Raw genomic sequence first — 20,767 nt, forward strand, 5'->3', positions numbered from 1 at the left:
TGGCTATTTGGGGAATTGCCAGTGATAGGTATAATAAGATGACCTATGTTTCAGCTCTCTGCAGCCGTATAGAGAAATCACAACCTCTAATGGAACCTGGGCACTTTGCTCCAGCACTATCGCAGTCCTAAGGCCATGGACCCTTGTCTTGATAATCACAGGCTTCATTTTTGCTCATTAGAGAGACAGGGCCTTGAGACTGTTGTAGTAATGCATGAGCAAAGGCTTCTACATCTAATATGTCTCGGATATAGCACAGTTCTATACGCACTTAATGTCTAACATTTAACTGAAAACAGTGAATACTTTAAAAATGTTTTTTTTCTTGTAAATCACAAGGTACATAATTCCAACTACAACTCTTTCCTTACTCCTGTCTTCATCAACCCCTTCGTCTATCTCTGTCTGAGTGTACAAAACATTAAGGACACCTGCTCTTTCCATGACAGACTGACCTGCTGAAAGCTATGATCCCTTATTGATGTCCACTTAAAATCAGTGTAGATGAAGTGGAAGAGACAGGTTAAATAAGGATGTTTAATAAGTATTGAGACAATTGAGACATGGATTGTGCATGTGTGCTATTCAGAGGGTGAATGTGCAAGACAAAATATTTAATTGCCTTTGAACGTGGTCTGGTGGCAGGTGCCAGGCACACTGGTTTGTGTCAAGAACTGAAATGCTTTCTGGGGTTTTCATGCTCAACAGTTTCCCATGTGTATCAAGAAATTGTCCACCACCCAAAGGACATCCAGCCAACTTGACACTGTCACGGTTGTTGTAAGAGACGGACCAAGGCGCAGCGTTTGTTGAGTTACACATATTTATTTAAAGTGAAACTACTTCAACCAAAACAATAAACACAACGTGACTACATGGTGACACAAGCACCAACACAAACAATATCCCACAAACACAGGTGGGAAAAATGGCTACCTAAATATGATTCCCAATTAGAGGCAACGATCACCAGCTGCCTCTAACTGGGAACCATACAAAACACCAACATAGAAATATTGATTCTGAGGACAAAAGGGTGGGGTGTAACTCAATATTAGGAAGGTGTTCTTAATGTTTTATACACTCACTGTATGTACTGATTGAGCTTGAGGCTCAAGTGAGGCAGATGTCACCGATGGGTAGAGTGACTCACTCAACACTGTCAGCCAACCTCTAGAAGGGACGGGTGACACCGAGCTCTCCCAGTTAAGTGATTTCAGAACACATCAAACTGACACTGACACTCTGAACGGAGAAAACCTCCAGTGACACTTACATGATTCAGGAATCAGAATCAAATAAACAGGACATTTATTCAGTCAGGAACTGTCCAGTGTCATGTGGATAGAGTAAATGTGGATTGTTATTGGAATCTAAACATGATCAAATAAGTACCGTAAATTCCCTCTAGCAAGTGGACCGAACCCTGAAATGAGATACTGTATGTGAAAACCATGTATTAATGTCTATAGAAGAATAGCATTATGTGAGTTACATGCCCAGACCTCAAGTTACAATTCTGCCTAAAAGCATAAAGTCATTGCCTAATCATCTCTATGGCATAATAAGGCTGTCTAGTACACCCACAGCATACTGGATAATGGTGTGTGCTGAACGAATAAATCAGAACTGGGAGCAATCTCCACATTACATGTTCCTGTGGGCCATTACCATTTCATTCCAATGCTAAAGATATCATATTAGCTGCATTCGAATACTCATACTAACCATACCATTTGTGAAGTAAATTCAGTATGTAGTATGCTTATTGGTCATAGTATGGATATAGTTAGTATGCCAAAAGTTCCCGGATGTCCTACTACATCCTACTATGGATGTCCTACTACAAGTACAGCGGTTACTCCACCAAAAGGTTTGTGATTATGCTGCGATACTTAGAGGTCATTTGTAGTTTAGTATGGTACCCTGCGTCACCACAAGCAGTGGACACAATTTCTGTGCTTTTAGGGCAATAATGCAATTCTTCAGAAAATGGGCGTAGCTTCACAACGTTTTCAGATTTTAAGAAAACGGTGGAAAATGTGCAGCCGAAGTCTGTCGAAAACAGATATAAATTAATTGCTTCAACAAATTATGACAAATGTTAAGACATTTTTTAGCAATAAAGTAATTACTTTTGAAATACGTAAGTTACGTTACTAGTTATGTTGGCTGACAATTTGTTAGCTACGCTAGCCTTACAAACCACATAGCATATCATAACAGCAGTTGCTTGTATGTACCAGTATGTTAGCTAGCTACCTAACATTAGTTGGCTACTAATACATCGAACTTGCCAGTATATTAACTATATGCACTCTAACTAACTACCCAATGTGTATTGACTTGATTATTCATGAAATTCTAGTTTACCTAAGTGGTATAGTCATTGTGCGTTCTCAAATGGACATTGTTAATGAAGTTGTAAGATGTCTAGCTAGTAATTTGTTATGCTAACAAGAAGTTGCCTAGCAACAGGATACACTTCCAGTAGACAGGTGAAGTGCTAGAACACTCAACTGAAAGGATACCATTCATTTACAGTATACTAAATGAATGGAGCCTCCTGGCTGAGGAGCGTTGCTGGAGGCTCCGGGCTGGGGAGCGTCGCTGGAGGCTCAGGGCTGAGGAGCATCGCTGAAGGCTGCAGACTGGAGAGCGTCGCTGGAGACCGAGTGCTCACAGCAGGCACTGGCTGTACCGGGTGATGGAGGCGCACTGGAGGGTGAGTGCGTGGAGCAGGAACAGGACGTACTGGACTGGGCAGACGCACTGGAAGCCTGATGCATGGGGCTGGCTTTGGAGGCGCCAGACTAGTGACACGCACCTCAGGGCTAGTGCAAGGAGCAGGAACAGGACGTACTGGACTGGGCAGGCGCACTAGAGGCCTGATGCGTGGAGCTGGCTTTGGGGAGCGCCAGACTAGTGACACGCACCTCAGGGCTAGTGCGAGGAGCAGGAACAGGGTAAACTGGACCGAGGAGATGCACTGGTGGCCAGATGCGCTGCGCCGGCGCATTTCTCCCTGGCTGCCGGCTAACTCTCGCCTGGCAACACTGCGTAGCCCTTATTGACCGCACCGGACTGTGCACGCATATGGGCGACACAGTGCGTATCTCCGCATAACAAGGTGCTTGCTTGATCCGTCACTCCCCATAATAAGCACGGGGAGTTGGCTCAGGTCTCCAACCTGACTCTGCCCAACTCCCCGTGTGCCCCCCTCAAAAAATGGGGTGATGCCTCTCAGCCTCATCTAGCTCCCTTAGTTTCCTCTCCCAGAAACGTCGTTCTGCCTCCCACGTCCATCCTTCTCTTCGGTGCTCCAATCCCCGCTGCTTGGGCCTTGTTTGGTGGGTGGTTCTGTCATGGGCGTCGTAAGGATAGGACCAAGGCACAGTGGGTAAAGTGCTCATACTTAATTTATTTGATGAAAACACTTAAACAAAATAAACGTACGACGAAAAACAGTTCCATAAGGCACACAGGCTATACAGAAAATAACCACCCACAAAACAGAAGTGAAAACAAACCCAACTAAATATGGCCTCCAATTAGAGACAACAACAACCAGCTGCCTCTAATTGGAGGTCATTGCCAAAAACCCAACATAGAAATAGAAAACTAGATATACACATAGAAATAGAAAATATAGAACATAAACCAAAAACACCGAACCACACAAAACAAACACCCTCTGCCACGCCCTGACCAAACTACAATAACAAATAACCCCTTTTACTGGTCAGGACGTGACATTATGTTAGTATACGTAGGTATTCGAACACAGCTATTGTCTTATCACAGAAATGCAAGATGCTTAGAAGGAATTGCTTGAAAGACAGAAATGTCTTTCATTTGACAGACAAATGTAAAACACAATTTAATTTACGTAAACTATAAGTACATTTGAAATTAAATTGTTGCACACACACCACACACTCCCCATCACCACTATCTTCCCCCCACCCCTAAAAAATTAATTTGTTGAAGGTTTCAATAGAAAGGGAAAACAGTCAAACCAAGTCCTATTCAATCAAGTGGGAAATTTTCAGACACCTGGTAACCAGTTTTGATTGAATCGGAACCCCAGGAGTATTTTTCTTCGGAAAACACAAAAGGACACTGATTTAACACTCCTAAAAATAACACCTAAAAGTGTTACTAACACCTATGAATCCCACTTTAATGTTTTACTATAGTAACAAACACTTTACCCAATGATTTATATACAGTGCCGTCAGAAATTATTCAGACCCCTATTTTTTACAATGGTGGGGGAGTACCAAGATGGAGGAGTGGTGGCTTCAAAACAGCACCTCCCTGTCAGTCAACTAGTGTATACAGTGCCTTCAGAAATTATTCACACCCCTTGACTTTTTCCACATTTTGTTGTGTTACAGTCTGAATTTAAAATAGATTAAATTGAGAGTTTTTGTCACTGGCCTACACGCAATACCCCATAATGTCAAAGTGGAATCAAGTGTTATTTTTTTTTTACAAATTTATAAAACATGAAAAGCTGAAATGTCTTAAGTCAATAAGTAGTCAACCCCTTTGTTATGACAAGCCTAAATAAGTTCAGGAGTAAATATTTGCTTAAGTCACAAAATAAGTTGCATTAACTCACAATAATAGTGTTTAACATGATTTTTCAATGACTGCCTCATCTCTGTACCCCACACATGCAAATAATTGTAAGGTCCCTCAGTCGAGCAGTGAATTTCAAACACAGATTCAACCACAAAGACCAGGGAGGTTTTCCAATGCCTCTCAATTAAGAGCACCTATTGGTAGATGGGTAAATTTTTTTGAAAAAACCTATCATTGGCCAGTACATAGCATCAGAAATCCATGGTTTAAATACATCAGGGATGGACAACTTTGATGGGGGTGGGGGCCACAAAAAATCTTAACTCATCAAGAAGGGCCACAGTTGCGAGAAAAACATTTTAGTGGCCCCCCTCTTGACAGCGGAGAGAAATGTATACATTTTATAACAAATTTCATGCAATTCTACTAATTTTGTCATGTGGCGGAGAGGAAAATGAGCTGTTTACAATTCTACACATTTTGCCATAGGGTGGTGAGAAATGTTTGCAGTTTTTAATATGATATCTGAGTGAGACTGACTAACAAAAGCAACGGGACCCATCTAGCTGGTAATTTGACCATGATAACAAGTTTAGAAAGCTGACTACTAAACTAACTTAGTCTAAAAAGACTTCACTGACATGAGCTAATTGACTGATTATCAGTGACTGACATAACAAGAGAAAAACTGCTGATGGGAAATCAAATGTTGAAATGGTGTATTTTACTATTCTAACCTTCAACAGTAAGTTGAAAGCCTGACTGAGGTCCAAAATTGTTAGTATTTTGTTTTTTAAATTATTATTGTTTTTTCATTTTTTGGGGAAATTGACCTGAGGACCTTCAAAAGGGGGGCCACGGGCCGCCAGTTGCCCATCCCTGATATACACAATTGGTTCTACCCTGTCAGATTTGTACCAATATAACTCCCTGCTACAGTACCACTGATCTCAGGCAGGAAGAAGTGCAGTCAGTTGCTCCCTTAGTGAGTTGGTGAATTTGACCTTTACAGAAAAGGCCAGGGATGTGGGACAACGTTAATTGCATTGCAGTATTAATTTAGTGTGTTGTTACAAACAGAATGCATGTATTGGAACATTTGTACTCTGTATAGACTTCATTATTTTCACTTTGTCAGTTAGGTTAGTATTATGGGGCAAAAAGTTGGCGGAAAAACATCTTGGTTTGAAAGGTGTATTAGACACTTTTAATCTTTCTGTCTTGTGGGGGATTCAGCACATGTACTCCCTGTGCAGTCTTGTAGATGTTTTCACATCTACTGTGCGGTGGATCATTTTATCTTTTTGAAAAGCCATGGCCAGTTAGGAGGCTACACAAGTCCACAAGGGAGTAAAAAATCTTCAACGATTTAAATGTTGGTATTTAATTTGAAGAAAAAGTAAATGCAATAGAAGGAGAGAATTACAGATTACAGTTATTATGGTCTCTGTCTTGTTCTTTTCCTTTTTGACCTCACTGGAAATGGTCATGGTTTGAACATGAAATGTTTGATTCCCCTGTCTTTACTTATTTGAGCTGTTCTTTCCTTAATATGGACTTGGTCTTTTACCAAATAGGGCTATCTTCTGTATACCACCCCTACCTTGTCACATCACACTGACTGGCTCAAACACATTAAGAAGGAAATAAATTCCACAAACGAACTTTTAACAAGGCACACCTGTTAATTGAAATGCATTCCAGGTGACTATCTCATGAAGCTGGTTGAGAGAATGCCAAGAGTGTGCAAAGCTGTCATTAAGGCAAAGGGTGACTACTTTGAAGAATCTCAAATATAAATATATTTTGATTTGTTTAACACTTTTTTGGTTACATGATTGCATGTGTTATTTCATAGTTTTGATGTCTTCACTATTATTCTACAATGTTGAAAATAGTAAAAATAAAGAAAAACCACTGAATGAACAGGTGTGTCCAAACTTTTGTCTGGTACGTTATGTAAGTGATTGTCTTCAATAAGCAATGTCTGTACACTGAACATACAAAACACCTGCTCTTTTCATGACAGACTTACAGTACTCATAGAAATCCACTTCCAGGTGAAAGCTATGATCCCTTACTGATGTCACTTGTTAAATCCCCTTCAATCAGTGTAGATGAAGGGGAAGAGGCAAGTTAAATATGGATTTTTAAGCCTTAAGACATGGGTTGTGTATGTGTGGCATTCAGGGGGTGAATGGGCAAGACAAAAGAGTAAAGTGCTTTTGAACAAGGTATGGTAGTAGGTGCCAGGTGCACCGGTTTGAGTGTGTCAATAACTGCAACGCTGCTGGGTTTTTCATGCTCAGCAGTTCCTGTATGTATCAAGAATGGTCCACCACCCAAAGAACATCCAGCCAACTTGACACAAATGTGGAAAGCATTGGAGTCAACATTGGCCAGCATCTCTGTGGAACGCCTTCAACACGGGCGAGCATCCCTGTCAAAAGCTTTCCACATCTTGTAGAGTCCATGCCCCAATGAAGTAAACATTTTTTTGACCAATCCCATGAACCTGCTCAAATGCTAATTCAGCTTAGTTATTGTTGGTCTTTATCCAGTCTATACCAAGCCAGCCTACCTGGGAGACAGGGTTGCTGGATATTTTGACCCGCTGCTGGAACAGAACGTTCAATATGCGGTTATGCTGCTCCAAGTCAAACACGCGTGTCCTCAGCTTCACACACTCCTCTTTTAGGTCCTGGACATTCACCCACACAAGCACAAGGAAGGTGGGTTAAACTTTGTATAAACCGGCATATAATTATACATGTCCAGTGTGCCTTCCATTATGATTTATGTAGGGCCAGGAGTTTTTCCTGACCATGTGACCTAACCAGGAAACACTTAGGGCCCTACAAGACATTCTTCATGCATTAAAATGGTAGTATGCATTCATAATATTTTACATACACACGACTCATAGAAAGTGTCCCTATAATATTAATTCCCAAGCATGGCACATCAGCAGAAAGTTGATAAGCATATACCATACTACTGTTCCAGCTGGCTGAAAGCCATTCTTACTTAGGTAATGTAAAGCGTAGTACAGAGAATTTTGAAATAGGTAATATAGCGGCATACACTTCATGGAGCAAAAAAATGATTTCATTTAATAAGGTAACATTTTGTCAATTTAAAATGAACCACCTGCAAGTAGCCATGGAAGTTTAGAAGAAATTTGTCTTCCAAGTCAGACATTGAGGAAGTATCGCCAAATAAAGGGTTGGTTAAAAATTATCTGTGCTATGCTTTACATTACCTAAGTATCAACGGCAATCAGCCAGCTGGAACAGTAGTAATGGTCTGACTAGCCAATGTTTTAATAGCTAGTAGTGAGCATGTGGTTTTTCAGTTTCAATAGACATGATGTGCTAACTAGTACACAACTCTACTTATCATTATTAGCATTCCATCATTATTTATTTTATAGCCTCCCTTAGACTTGAGTGACTTTAATGATGCTTTAATCAAACAAAACAAAGACAAACCTTTTGGGTGAGGAGCGCTTGAACAACCTGATTAGCCACCTTCAAGCAAAAGAGAGCAGAGAGAGAGGAGATAAACAAAAGAGACAATACACTCAAAGAAAGGTTAAGACAACGTTCAGTCAACATGTCATGATAAAGAAATCTTTGTCTTTCAGGCTTGTTGTACAATGTTTGTGTGAAGATGCAGAGACATTTACCTCCCCGATGTTTAAATTTTCCCCCATGATGAAATCGGGGAGGGGACTGTGGATCTGTCTCCCTCCGTTTCTTTGTACTTTAGTCACACGTGATATCTCAGACAGCATTGGGATGATTTTGACTAAACTTGGGTGAATGATGCATCCTGCTATAGAGATCTGGCATTTACAAAAGTACACGGATTGGCCAAAGGCGAGAGCGATAGTAATTAACTGAAATTAGTTAGTCACACACAATATCTCAATTGGCCCAAGGGGGAGCTGCATCATTCATGGGGGACAACAAGTTTACTGTTGCCTTGTTGTTGTTTGTTAGTTTCGAGGGCCCTCGTTACTTTCATTACATATATTTAAAGCTTATACTATCATCTACATCTCTACAGTTGATTGTGTGTGTGTGTTTAGGACAGCCATTGGAATGTTATCGATGGTAAATCCACACACGCCCCTCATTAAGTTCTGATTCAGTACAGTTGCGTATTAAGCCATGGCTAAAGTCTAGTGTTTGTTGGTCGGGAAAAGAGAGATAAATAGATGCCAGAAGATTCAAATCAAATCAGATTTTATTTGTCACATGCGCTGAATACAACAGGTGTAGACCTTACAGTGAAATGCTTACTTACAAGCCCTTAAAACTTCTTAAAGCACTGTTGGTTAAGAAAAAAAAGTGTTAAATAAAAAAATCGATAAGTAGGAAATAGAAAATAAAAGTAACTAATAATTCAACAGCAGCAGAAAAATAACAATAGCGAGGCAATATACAGGGGCTACCGGTACAGAGTCAATGTGCGGGGTCACCGGTTAGTCAAGGTAATTGAGGTAAAGTGTACATGTAGGAAGAGTTAAAGTGACTATGCATAGATAATAAACAGAGATTAGCAGCAGCGTAAAGAGGGTAGCCCTTTGCTTAGCTGTTCAGGAGTCTTATGGACTTGGGGGTAGAAGCTGTTAAGAAGCCTTTTGGACCTTGACTTGGCGCTCCGGTACCGCTTTCCGTGTGGTAGCAGAGAGAACAGTCCATGACTAGGGTGGCTGGAGTCTTTTTAGGGCCTTCCTCTGACACCGCCTGGTATAGTGGTCCGGGATGGCAGGAAGCTTGGCCCCCGGTGATGTACTGGGCTGTACGCACTACCCTCTGTAGTGCCTTGCGGTCGGAAGCCGAGCAGTTGCCATACCAGGCAGTGACGCAACCAGTCAGGATGTTCTCGATGGTGCAGCTGTGGAACCTTTTGAGGATCCGAGGACCCATGCCAAATCTTTTCAGTCTCCTGAGGGGGAATAGGCTTTGTCGTGCCCTATTCACTACTGTAGTGTGTTTGGACCATGATAATTTGTTGGTGATGTAGACAACAAGGAACTTGAAACTGTCAACCTGCTCCACTACAGCCCCGTCAATGAGAATGGGGGCATGCTCGGTCCTCCTTTTCCTGTAGTCCACAATCATCTCCTTTGTCTTGATTACGTTGAGGGAGAGGTTGTTGTCCTGACACCACCCGGCCTGATCTCTAACTTCCTCCCAATAGGCTGTCTCATCGTTGTTGGTGATCAGGCCTACCACTGTTGTGTCATCGGCAAACTTGATGATGGTGTTGGAGTCGTGCTTGGCCACTTTTGTCCAGGTGGGAAAGGGCAGTGTGGAGTGCAACAGAGATTGCATCATCTGTGTATCTGTTGGGGAGGTATGCAAGTTGGAGTGGGTCTAGGGTTTCTGGGATAATGGTGTTGATGTGAGCCATGACCAGCCTTTCAAAGCACTGCATGGCTACAGACGTGAGTGCTACAGGTCAGCAGTCATTTAGGCAGGTTACCTTTGTGTTCTTGGGCACAGGGACTATGGTGGTCTGCTTGAAACCTGTTGGTATTACAAACTCAGTCAGGGACAGCTTGAAAACGTCAGTGAAGACAATTGCTAATTGGTCAGCACATGCTCAGAGTACAGCCTTGTGAATTTTGACCTGTTTAAAAGTCTTACTCACATCGGCTATGGAGAGTGTGATCACACAGTCGTCCGGAACAGCTGAAGCTCTAATGTATGCTTCAGTGTTACTTGCCACGAAGCGAGCATAGAAGTATTTAGCTCGTCTGGTAGTATTTAGCTCGTCTGGTAGGCTCATGTCACTGGGCAACTCGTGGCTGTGCTTCCCTTTGTAGTCTGTAACAGTTTGCAAGCCCTGCCACATCCGATGAGCGTTGGAGCTGGTGTAGTACGATTCAGTCTTAGTCTTGTATTGACGCTTTGCCTGTTTGATGGTTTCTCGGAGGGCATAGCGGGATTTCTTATAAGCTTCCGGGTTAGAGTCCCGCTCCTTGAATGCGCCTTTTCGCTCCATGCAGATGTTGCCTGTTATCCACGGCTTCTGATTGGGGTATGTACGTACAGTCACATTGGGGACGACATCATCGATGCACTTATTGATGAAGCCAGTGACTGATGTGGTGTACTCCTCAATGCCATCGGAAGAATCCAGGAACACATTCCAGTCTGTGCTAGCAAAACAGTCCTGTAGCTGCTTCATTTGACCACTTTCTTATTGACTGAGTTACTGGTGCTTCCTGCTTTAGATTTTGCTTGTAAGCAGGAATCAGGATGATAGAATTATGGTCAGATTGGCCAAATGGAGGGCGAGGGAGAGCTTTGTACACATCTCTGTGTGTGGCATAAAGGTGGTCTAGAGTTTTTTTCCCTCTGGTTGCACATTTAACATGCTGGTAGAAATGAGGTAAAACGGATTTGACTTTTCCCTGCATTAAAGTCCCCAACCACTAGGAGCGCCGCCTCTGGATGAGCATTTTTCCTGTTTGCTATTGGCCGTTACAGCTCATTGAGTGTGGTCTTAGTGCAAGCATCTGTTTGTGGTGGCATATAGAAAGCTACGAAAAATACACATTTAAACTGTCTTGGTTAATAGTGTGGTCAACAGCTTATCATGAGATACTCTACCTCAGGCGAGCAAAACCTTGAGACTTCCTTAGATTTCATGCACCAGCTGTTGTTTATAAATATACATAGACCGCCACCCCTTGTCTTGCCAGAGGCCGCTGTTCTATCCTGACGGAAAAGCTTAAAATGTATGTATGTTATTCATGTCGTTGTTCAGCCAACCCTACCATTATGCTTGTTTACACTGAGCTGCACTGGGGTCGGACAGCATGACTGTGTAGATCAAGACACTTTAGAGCCAGCGGGAGATATGGCCAGATACTATTTTTGCCACACTAACAATTGAAATAAATGTCTTTAAAAATGGAAGGCAGTTGTGATGAGGCAAGATCAGGTGGTACCATTCCAGCCAATGAGAGGGCAGATATGTGTGTGAACAACCACAACGGTCCTTGCTATCCTGGACCCTTAGGTTGTTCCTACCCCATTGAAGTTGAAATGTAAAATTGTTAGGGTAGGGTTTAGGGACGCGACATCCCAAAGATTCTGGATAGCACTTAGAGGCATAACTCCAATATAAAGTGTTTTTTTCTCAAAGTTGCCGTGATGTCACGTGTCCTACTTATATCAGTACACTCGTAATAACCTAATAACCTAAGATTTACAAAATGTATATTCGATCAAATAAGCCTCAAGTAGCAAGTAACCAATTACATTTTTTGTTTACCAATTTCAACACTCTCATTGACCTCCTTGCAAAAACTCCTCGCTTGGTGAGCGCAAAAAAACACCTGCTGGAGAAGACAGATTTTGGGCCAAGTTCGCTTCGCCCCTTTCTCTCTGATGTATCTCAATCCAGGGATGAGAAATGCGATGTACTCCAAATTGTCACATTATCCCCAGTGTTACACCGATTACACAACTGCTAGTTTTTCAAAAAGCTGCCCTTTTCGTCCTCATTCTAGGTAGTAGAAGCATAGAGAATGATAGAAGCATCTAGTCGTCAAAAGGCCATATTAACATGGGCAGCACCATCGAGGGCTTCCGCCATTTTATTGTAGTCAACTGGGTGCGACTTCCAACTGCATTGACTGATACCCCCTGGTGACCCTGTTGGAGTCATGTCCAACAGGATCATCAGGAGGGATCAGCCAATCGTGAAGGAGAAAATTGACTACTTCAAAATGGAGATAGCCTCAATGGCGCTGCCCATGGTGTCACAGATGCTATAATGGCACAGATACAAAGATGAGTACTCTATATATCTCTATGAGCAGAAACGACGTCAGCCATTTTGAAATGGCGCTAGAACGTGTGTTGCAGACTACATCGTCACGCTATGGAAATGTCAAAATTAAAGTACAGCGGGATTTATGGCTTAGTATATGTCAAACTCTCCCAAAACTATGGATGCTCTTCCAGTACAATAATTGCAAATCACATCGACGGGGCTGTAGTGGAGTGGGTCGAGAGCTTCAAGTTCCTCTGTGTCCACATTACTAAGGACCTTTCATGGTGCAAACACAGTCATGAAGAGGGCACAACAATGCCTCTCCTCCTCAGGAGGGTGAAAAGATTTGGCATGGGCCTTCAGATCCTCAAAAAGTTCCACAACTGCACCAATGAGAACATCTTGACTGGCTGCATTACCGACCATAAAGCGCTACAGAGGGTAGTGCATAAGGCCCAGTACATCACTGGGGCCGAGCTCTCTGCCATCCAGGACCTCTATACCAGACGTTGTCAGAGGAAGGACCTAAAAGTTGTCAAAGACTCCAGCCAATGTTCTATCTGCTACCGCACAGCAAACAGTACCAGAACCAATAGGAACCAAAAGGATTCTAAACCGCTTCTATCCCCAAGCCATAAGACTGCTTAACAGTTCATCAAATGGCTACCCTGACTATTTGCATTGACCCCATTTTTATTTACACTGACTCTCTTGCACCGGCTCTATGCACACTCACTGGACTCTACCCTCACACACTCACACATACTACACTGACACTCCAACACGCACATACACCCACCCACCTACATACGCTCACACACACAAAACACACAAGCAAATTGATGCCACACACTCAGTGGTAGAAAAAGTACCCAGATGTCATATGTGGGTAAAAGTAAAGATACCTTAATAGAAAAGTATTTGGTTTTAAATATACTTAAGTATCAAAAGTAAACGTAACTGCAAAAATATACTTATGTATCAAAGTATGAATAATTTCTAATTGCTTCTAAAATGTATGGAGTAAAAAGTACATTGTTCTTTAAGAATGTAGTGAAGTAAAAGTAAAAGTTGTCAAATATATAAATAGTATAGTACAGATACCCCCAAAAACTACTTATGTAGTACTTTAAATAATTTTTACTTAAATACTACATAAGTAGTTTTGGGGGGTATACACCACTACACACACTCACACATAGACACACTTTCACACTCTTTACAAACTCTGCTAAAACTCTGTTTACTATCTATCCTGATTGCCTAGTCACTTTTACCCCTACCTACATGTACATATTACCTCAACTACTTCGTACCCCTGCACATTGATTCGTTAACGGTACTCCTTGTTTATAGTCTCGTTATTTTATCGTGTTACTATTTATTTTTTGCAAGTTATTGTTTACTTTTTAGCGAGTCCTTTCTGCCTTGCAGTCATTCATCACTCCCCTCACGGGCGCAGGTACAGGGGACCTACTTACTGCAAAAACAGTACTCAGGCTGGTCTTCATACTGTACTGAATAGCAATGTTATGAATTTGTCACTGTGAATTCATTTGCTATTGTGATATTGATTGTGATTCCACATGTTTGCTAAGACAGGGTCCAGTGCTGTTTTTGGAGCTCCAACAAGTAAACAAACTATTCAAAGACAACAGCAATGTTCTAGTGTGTGGCTGTTTATTGCCTTTGTTAATGCACTCTTGACAATGACACGGATTACTAATTAATTATTGTACTTCAGACGAGCATCCATAGTTTTCGGAGAGTTTGAAATACACTAAGCCATTCCCCACACAGGATTTTTATTTTGATATTTGCACAACTCGATGATGTAGTCCGCACAGAGCCTGATTGGCTGACAATCCTTTGTTGTTCAGTGCACATTCTAGTGTCATTTCAAAATGTCAGATGTGGCTTCTGTTACATAGCATGAGGATGAAAAGGGCAGCTTGCCTAACAAAAAGCAGCCCTACGAAAACTAGTAGTCTTTCAAACTTCCCGGTGTAACAGCTGGGATAATGAGACAATTCTGAGTACATGGCATTTCTCATCCCTGGATTGAGGTATGTTTTCCGAGCCATATCTCGCGCTGGCTCCACTGTGTATTGATCTTACACAGACATGCTGTCCGACCCTAGTGCAGCTATCTAACTAGGAGAGTAGTTTGCACATTTGTTACTCCTGGTTTGATACTTTTATCCTCTTTTACACTGTTTAAAATCTGTCTGTTTAAACTGCTGTACTTCTTATAATTAAAACAAACTTTTTCGTGACAATCTCAAGTCTTTTCAATAACGTTTTAATGTGAGAAGCCCTCCGTCCTCTTCCTCAAAGCTAGATTATTATTTTTCTGGGGATACATTTATTTGATGGTAGCATTGAATATGAATGAAGGTAGCAGAATATCATTAAGGGCTCGAATTTATATAATTGTGCAATTATGTTATTTCGTTTCAGAGATCATTCAACATTTTTGCATTTTCAAGTGTGATGTTGAATGCATTACATATTGCCAACTGTGTGAGCTGGTAGGGGGCAGAGATGCTGTAGAAATGTGACCTGGATTTAAGATCCTTCCAGAAGATAGTGGTCCTTTTGGAGAGCACTTTGAAAGGTGATGAGTTGCTACTAATGACAAAGATGAGCTGGTCAAGAGTTGCTTCACAGTGACCACTAATTCACAGCTATCACATGGCATAATTTTATCTAATGAGTTACGCTAACCTTGTGTAATATGCATAAGAGCTGAAGGATGGGAGGAAGGCTGGAAATTGATATACAGCAGTAATCTGTAAACAGAAATTTGAACACAGACAGATTATTCTTTGTCTGAAAGACAATTGCTCCTCCCCCAAACATACCATGCTGGCTCAGATCATTTCTTTCACATTGTCCATTTCAGCAGATCCTGAAACTATGGTAGATGAGTACGCGGGCTAGCGCAGACACAATACAGCAGGGATCATCAACTAGATTCAACCGCAGGTCTATTTTTTTCTTGAGCGGATGGTCCGGAGGGCTGGAACATAGTTAAGCAATAAGGCACAAGGGGGTGTGGTATATGGCCAATATACCACGGTTAAGGGCTGTTCTTATTCACGAATCAACGCAGAGAGCCTGGATACAGCCCTTAGCCATGGTATATTGCCCATATACCACAAACCCCTGAAGTGCCTTTTTTGCTATTCTAAAAGTAATTAGATCAGTAAAAATACATGTTTTGTCATACCCATGGTATACCACGGCTGTCAGCCAATCAACATTCAGGGTTCGACCCACCCAGTTTATAATAACAAATAATTTGTCGACTGCAAATTGACTGCAAGAAGCAAACAGATATGTTTGACTAAAACATAATACTTTCAAACATTGCTTATATTTTTATACAATCATGTGTCTCTTTATTATATGTGGGAATAAGACTTCTTAAATTAAAATCACTTGGAGCTCATTCCTTTGTGTCCAAAGCCTCGAGTCTTCTTGGGTATGAAAAATAACAAGCTTGACACACCTGTATTTGGGGAGTTTCTCCCATTCTTCTCTGCAGATCCTCTCACGCTCTGTCAGGTTGGAGGGGGAGCGTTGCTGCACAGCTATTTTCAGGTCTCTACAGAGATGTTTGATCAGATTGAAATCTGAGCTTTGGCTGGGCCACTCAAGGACATTCAGAGACTTGTCCTGAAGCCACTCCTGAGTTGTCTTGGCTTGTGTGTTTAGGGTTGTTGTCCTGTTGGAAGGTGAACCTTCACCCCAGTCTGAGAAAGTTTTGTTCAAGGATCTCTCTGTACTTTGCTCGGTTCACCTTTGCCTCGATCCTGACAAGTCTCCCAGTCCCTGCCACTTACAAACATCCCCACAGTGTGATGCTGCCACCACCGTACTTCACCGTAGGGATGGTGCCAGGTTTCCTCCAGACGTGACGCATGGCATTCAGGCCGAAGAGTTCAATCTTGCTTTCATCAGACCAGAGAATCTTGTTTCTCATGGTCTGAGAGTCTTTAGGTGCCTTTTTGCAAACTCCAAGCAGGCTGTCATGTGCCTTTTACTGAGGAGTGGCTTCTGTCAGTAAAGGCCTTATTGGTGGACTGCTGCAGAGATGGTTGTCCTTCTGGAAGGTTCTCCCATCTCCACAGAGGAACACTGGAGTTCTGTCAGAGCGACCATCGGGCTCTTGGTCACCTACCTGATCAAGGGCCTTCTCCCTCGATTGCTCAGTTTGACCGGCAGGGCAGCTCTAGGAAGAGTCCAAAATTCTTCCATTTTGGGGACTTTCAATGCTGCAGAAATGTTTTGGTACCCTTCCCCAGATCTGTGCCTCAACACAATCCTGTCCCCTGAGCTCTACGGACAATTCCTTCAACCCCATGGCTTTGTTTTTGCTCTGATATGCACTATCAATTTAGGGACTTTTATATAAACAGGTGTGTGCCTTTTCAAATCATGTCCAATTAATTCATTTTACCACAGGTGGACTCCAAACAAGTGGTAGAAACATCAAGGATGATCAATGGAAACAGGATGCACCTGAGCTCAATTTCGAGGCTCATAGCAAACTGTCTGAATACTTATGTAAATAAGGTATCTGTTTTTTATTTTCGCTTTGTCATTATGGGGTATTGTGTGTAGATTTCAATTTTTTTTAAATTGATTATTTTACCCCTTTTTCCTTCCCAATTTTGTGGTATCCAATTGGTAGTTACAGTCTTGTCCCATCGCTGCAACTCCCGTACGAACTCGGGAGAGGCGAAGGTCGAGAGCCACGCGTCCTCTGAAACACAACCCAGCCAAGCCGCAATGCTTCTTGACACAATGCACGCTTAACCCGGAAGCCAGCTGCACCAATGTGTCGGAGGAAACACCGTACACCTGGCGACCGTATCAGCGTGCACTGCGCCCGGCCTGCACTGCGCCCGGCCTATATATATATATATATTGCTCAGAAGACTTGGGGAGCCAAATAAAACCACCCAAATTCGGCCCGCCAGACAGTTGGGTAACCCTGCAGTTCAACTTGGCTTGACTCGGTTATGAATTAACTGATATAGTTGAGTCAGTTGTTCCATTTCTATTCAATAGAACATGTAGCCCTTTAATATGGGTCTCCCAAGTGGTGCAGCGGTCTAAGGCACTGTATCTCAGTGCTAGAGGCATCACTGCAGACCCTGGTTTGACTCCAGGATGTATCACAACCGGATGTAATTGGGTGGCGCACAATTGGCCCAGCGTCGTTAGGATTTGGCTGGGGTAGGCTGTCATTGTAAATAAGAATTTGTTCTTAACTGACTTGCATAGTTAAATAAACAAATAAATATAGCTATCATGACAACTCTGATGTCATCATGACACAAAGCACCCTGAGAGATTGCCTGGGTTTTTGGAACACTAGTTTTTGACTGGCTTTTTTGGCAGAGTGAATTACTCCCACTACAGTTGTGTTGAAACATTTTGTCTTCTACCTGAATACTTAAAATTCAAGAGGGCAGCAATTGCCATGGTAACTGCCTCATTAAGGAAGCCTCTTCAAAAATGGAGAGGGAGATGGAGAGACAATCAGCCCGTTGTAATGGAGGAGAGGAGGAAAAGAGCACACTCAACCCACACTAGCTCACTCCTGGCCAGTCTCTGAGCAGAAGGAGAGGTCTCATCCCTTAGAACTCCCATGCTTAACTCTCATTAGATTCAAACCCTGTATAACAAGGCTCTATACTTTGTGGATGTTTCTGTAAGGAAACTACAGGAATTCCTAGTCCTTTCCAGACCTTATCAAGTATTTCAGCTTAGAGTTAACCAAGTGAACTGTGTGTCTGTGAGAGATAGAGAGAGAGAAATACACACTCACCTCATCCAGACAACGTTCATACTGCTTCCTCTGGTTGTCGTTCTCCATCGTCAATGCAGAGTTCTCCGCCTGTAATAGCAAACACCTCCAGATAAACTGAATATGTACACAAAAAACACCTTCACATGTGTCCATATTCTAAATATACATCTGTGAACAATTCCAGTCTTCCAGATAAAGATACAACGTATACACATCGTCTCTTGACTGAGCTGAAGGTAACCCCGGTGCTTCTTAAGATGGTCATGCCATGAGATTTTGCTTCTAACCAAATGAATTAGAGCAAGCCTTTCATCTCATTAACTGTCCATCACATGAACTGTCCAGAACATATACTAACAGAATTCTGACCCGAGTTACATGCCCGTAACTTAGACATTCATGTGAATCTGTGTTGAGGTTAAAAGTTATTGTAATGTGCCCTTATCTCAGTGTTTTTTCTATTGAGTCTCACTACTCCAAGGTCTGTGCAATTCCTCCAGTTCATCTCTATTAAAACATGTCAGCGTCGTCCGGGTTAGGGGAGGGTTTGGGCGGCAGGGATGTTCTTGTCCCATCGCGCACTAGCGACTCCTGTGGCGGGCCCGTGCGCAATGCACGCTGGCACGGTCCCCAGGTGTACGGTGTTTCCTCCGACACATTGGTGCGGCTGGCTTCCGGGTTAAGCGGGCATTGTGTCAAGAAGCAGTGCTGCTCGGCTGGGTTGTGTTTCGGAGGACGCACGGCTCTCGACCTTCACCTCTCCCGAGTCCGTACGGGAGTTGCAGCGATGGGACAAGACTGCAACTACCAATTGGATACCATGAAATTGTGTTAAAAAAATTAAAATAATAGGAAAGACAAAGAAAAGAAGAGAGATATTTAAATAACCCTTGACACAATGCTGTAAATTCAAACGGCTCATTGCTGACTTTTGGCTGGTGATCCAGGTTGTTTAGTTCTCCAGATGTGTTCATATGACCTACTGTGTGGAGTTATTGCCTAGCACTGGTTCTGGAATGGTGAACGTCTGAGCAACATTCATTTAAAAAAAGTGGTCATATAAATCACAACAGTGTCTGAAAAGAAGGCAAAGTGCTTCTGAGGAGAAAGAGATTGTAGGACACTGATAGATCATAGGACACTGATTCAGAGGGGTTGGGTTAAATGCGGAAGACACATTTCATTTGAATGCAATCAGTTGTGCAACTGACTAGGTACCCCTTTCCCTTCACTTGGAGTTAAAAAGGCCAACGAAGTCATAGAGCCTATAAGACTATCCCATTTAAAGGTCACGGAAATCCAAGTTACGAGCTTGAACTTTAAGAGGTAGGGGCCTTGTAAGATATGGGCTGGATGGGGCCTGATTCTGCTATTAATGTAATATCACTTCACCTTTCCAAATGAGTCTTATTGATTTACAAGCTGTACTCATTTGCCGATCATTCCACTACTTTCTTGCGTTATCCAGGCCTTCCATTTTGATTGACATGCAGTTAACACAGTTTCAACCCTGTCTCACTCCTTTGACTCCTCAGCAAGCAAATGTGAAACAAATGACTTTTTGGTTGAGGTGGTGAAGAGAATCAAATGAGAGGCTTCTCCAGACAGTCAGAACAGTGGGCTGGAGCTGTGTTCATTTGTTTATTGACTCACTTTCATATGCAGCAAATTGTTCATTGCACATTACACATGCTTCCAAGTATGCCTTTACGGCTGGAAAACTAGGAAAGTAGTTTGAAATTAAATGGAAAAACAAGTCAGGTCAATGAGTTTCAGTCTAAAAGTGTAATTACATGTATAATTTAAAGGGATAGCATCCACCATGAAAATATGAGTCTGAAAGTCTGAAAATATCCAATAGGGTCTACAGAGGCAGACAAGTTAATCAATGTAATTCAAGAAGCCAGTTTATCTAATGGCATTACTAAAGAAGTCAAGGTCATGATTGCATGCTAAATGGAATTTGGATATCGTCCTCCTGAGATGTCCTCAATTCCAGATGAATTTCATTATAATAAAATTAAAACTATGAAGGCTACTGCTGAGTTAGATGACAATGTTTTCATTAATCCAGTCTAATTCATGGATGGATATAATAGTCCATTACTCCTGCTGATCCCTTGATCCTCAATATATCTGATAGGCCTAAATCACAGTCACACGGGGTGGGGCACAGTTATGAAATCCTTTCTGTATGAACTGGTAAAGCAAAGGTAGACAACAACAAAAAACTTTGTCATACTATTTCTCCTAAAAGTATGTGTTTTATGTAGTGCATGAATCCCTAACTTTTCCTGGTTCATAAAAAAGGATGGTAAAAATGTGTTAGTCAGAGCATCACTATTCCACATGTATGTATTTCAGGAAAAAAACAGATCACTATTGCTGATCTGGGATCTGCAGACAGATGGTAAGTTCTATTAGCTTTCTGTAGAGCAGGTATGATTAAGGAATACTATCACAGGATCATGGGCATGGAATCATTTCTGGGTAACAATTAAGTACCATACTGTGATTGTTTTCAATTAAAATTGTCATAAAGAAGAATTAAAA

General features: G+C 42.0%; 1 protein-coding gene across 2 annotated transcripts in view; it reads right to left on the reverse strand.

Annotated features, from left to right (window-relative positions):
- Positions 1–6,973: 6,973 nt before the first annotated feature.
- The window catches only part of LOC115156184 (nck-associated protein 5-like), a 77,752-nt gene continuing 63,958 nt past the window's right edge, over positions 6,974–20,767 (reverse strand). For both annotated transcript variants that reach the window (XM_029703539.1, XM_029703540.1), the window contains 3 exons: positions 18,233–18,301; positions 8,082–8,120; positions 6,974–7,291 (listed from right to left, as the gene is read on the reverse strand). In XM_029703539.1, coding sequence (XP_029559399.1) covers positions 7,127–7,291; positions 8,082–8,120; positions 18,233–18,301 — 273 coding nt within the window. In that variant the 3' untranslated portion in view covers positions 6,974–7,126. The remainder of the gene's footprint in view (positions 7,292–8,081; positions 8,121–18,232; positions 18,302–20,767) is intronic.

Source organism: Salmo trutta, chromosome 20 (genome assembly GCF_901001165.1).
Source record: "Salmo trutta chromosome 20, fSalTru1.1, whole genome shotgun sequence".
Taxonomy (NCBI): domain Eukaryota; kingdom Metazoa; phylum Chordata; class Actinopteri; order Salmoniformes; family Salmonidae; genus Salmo; species Salmo trutta.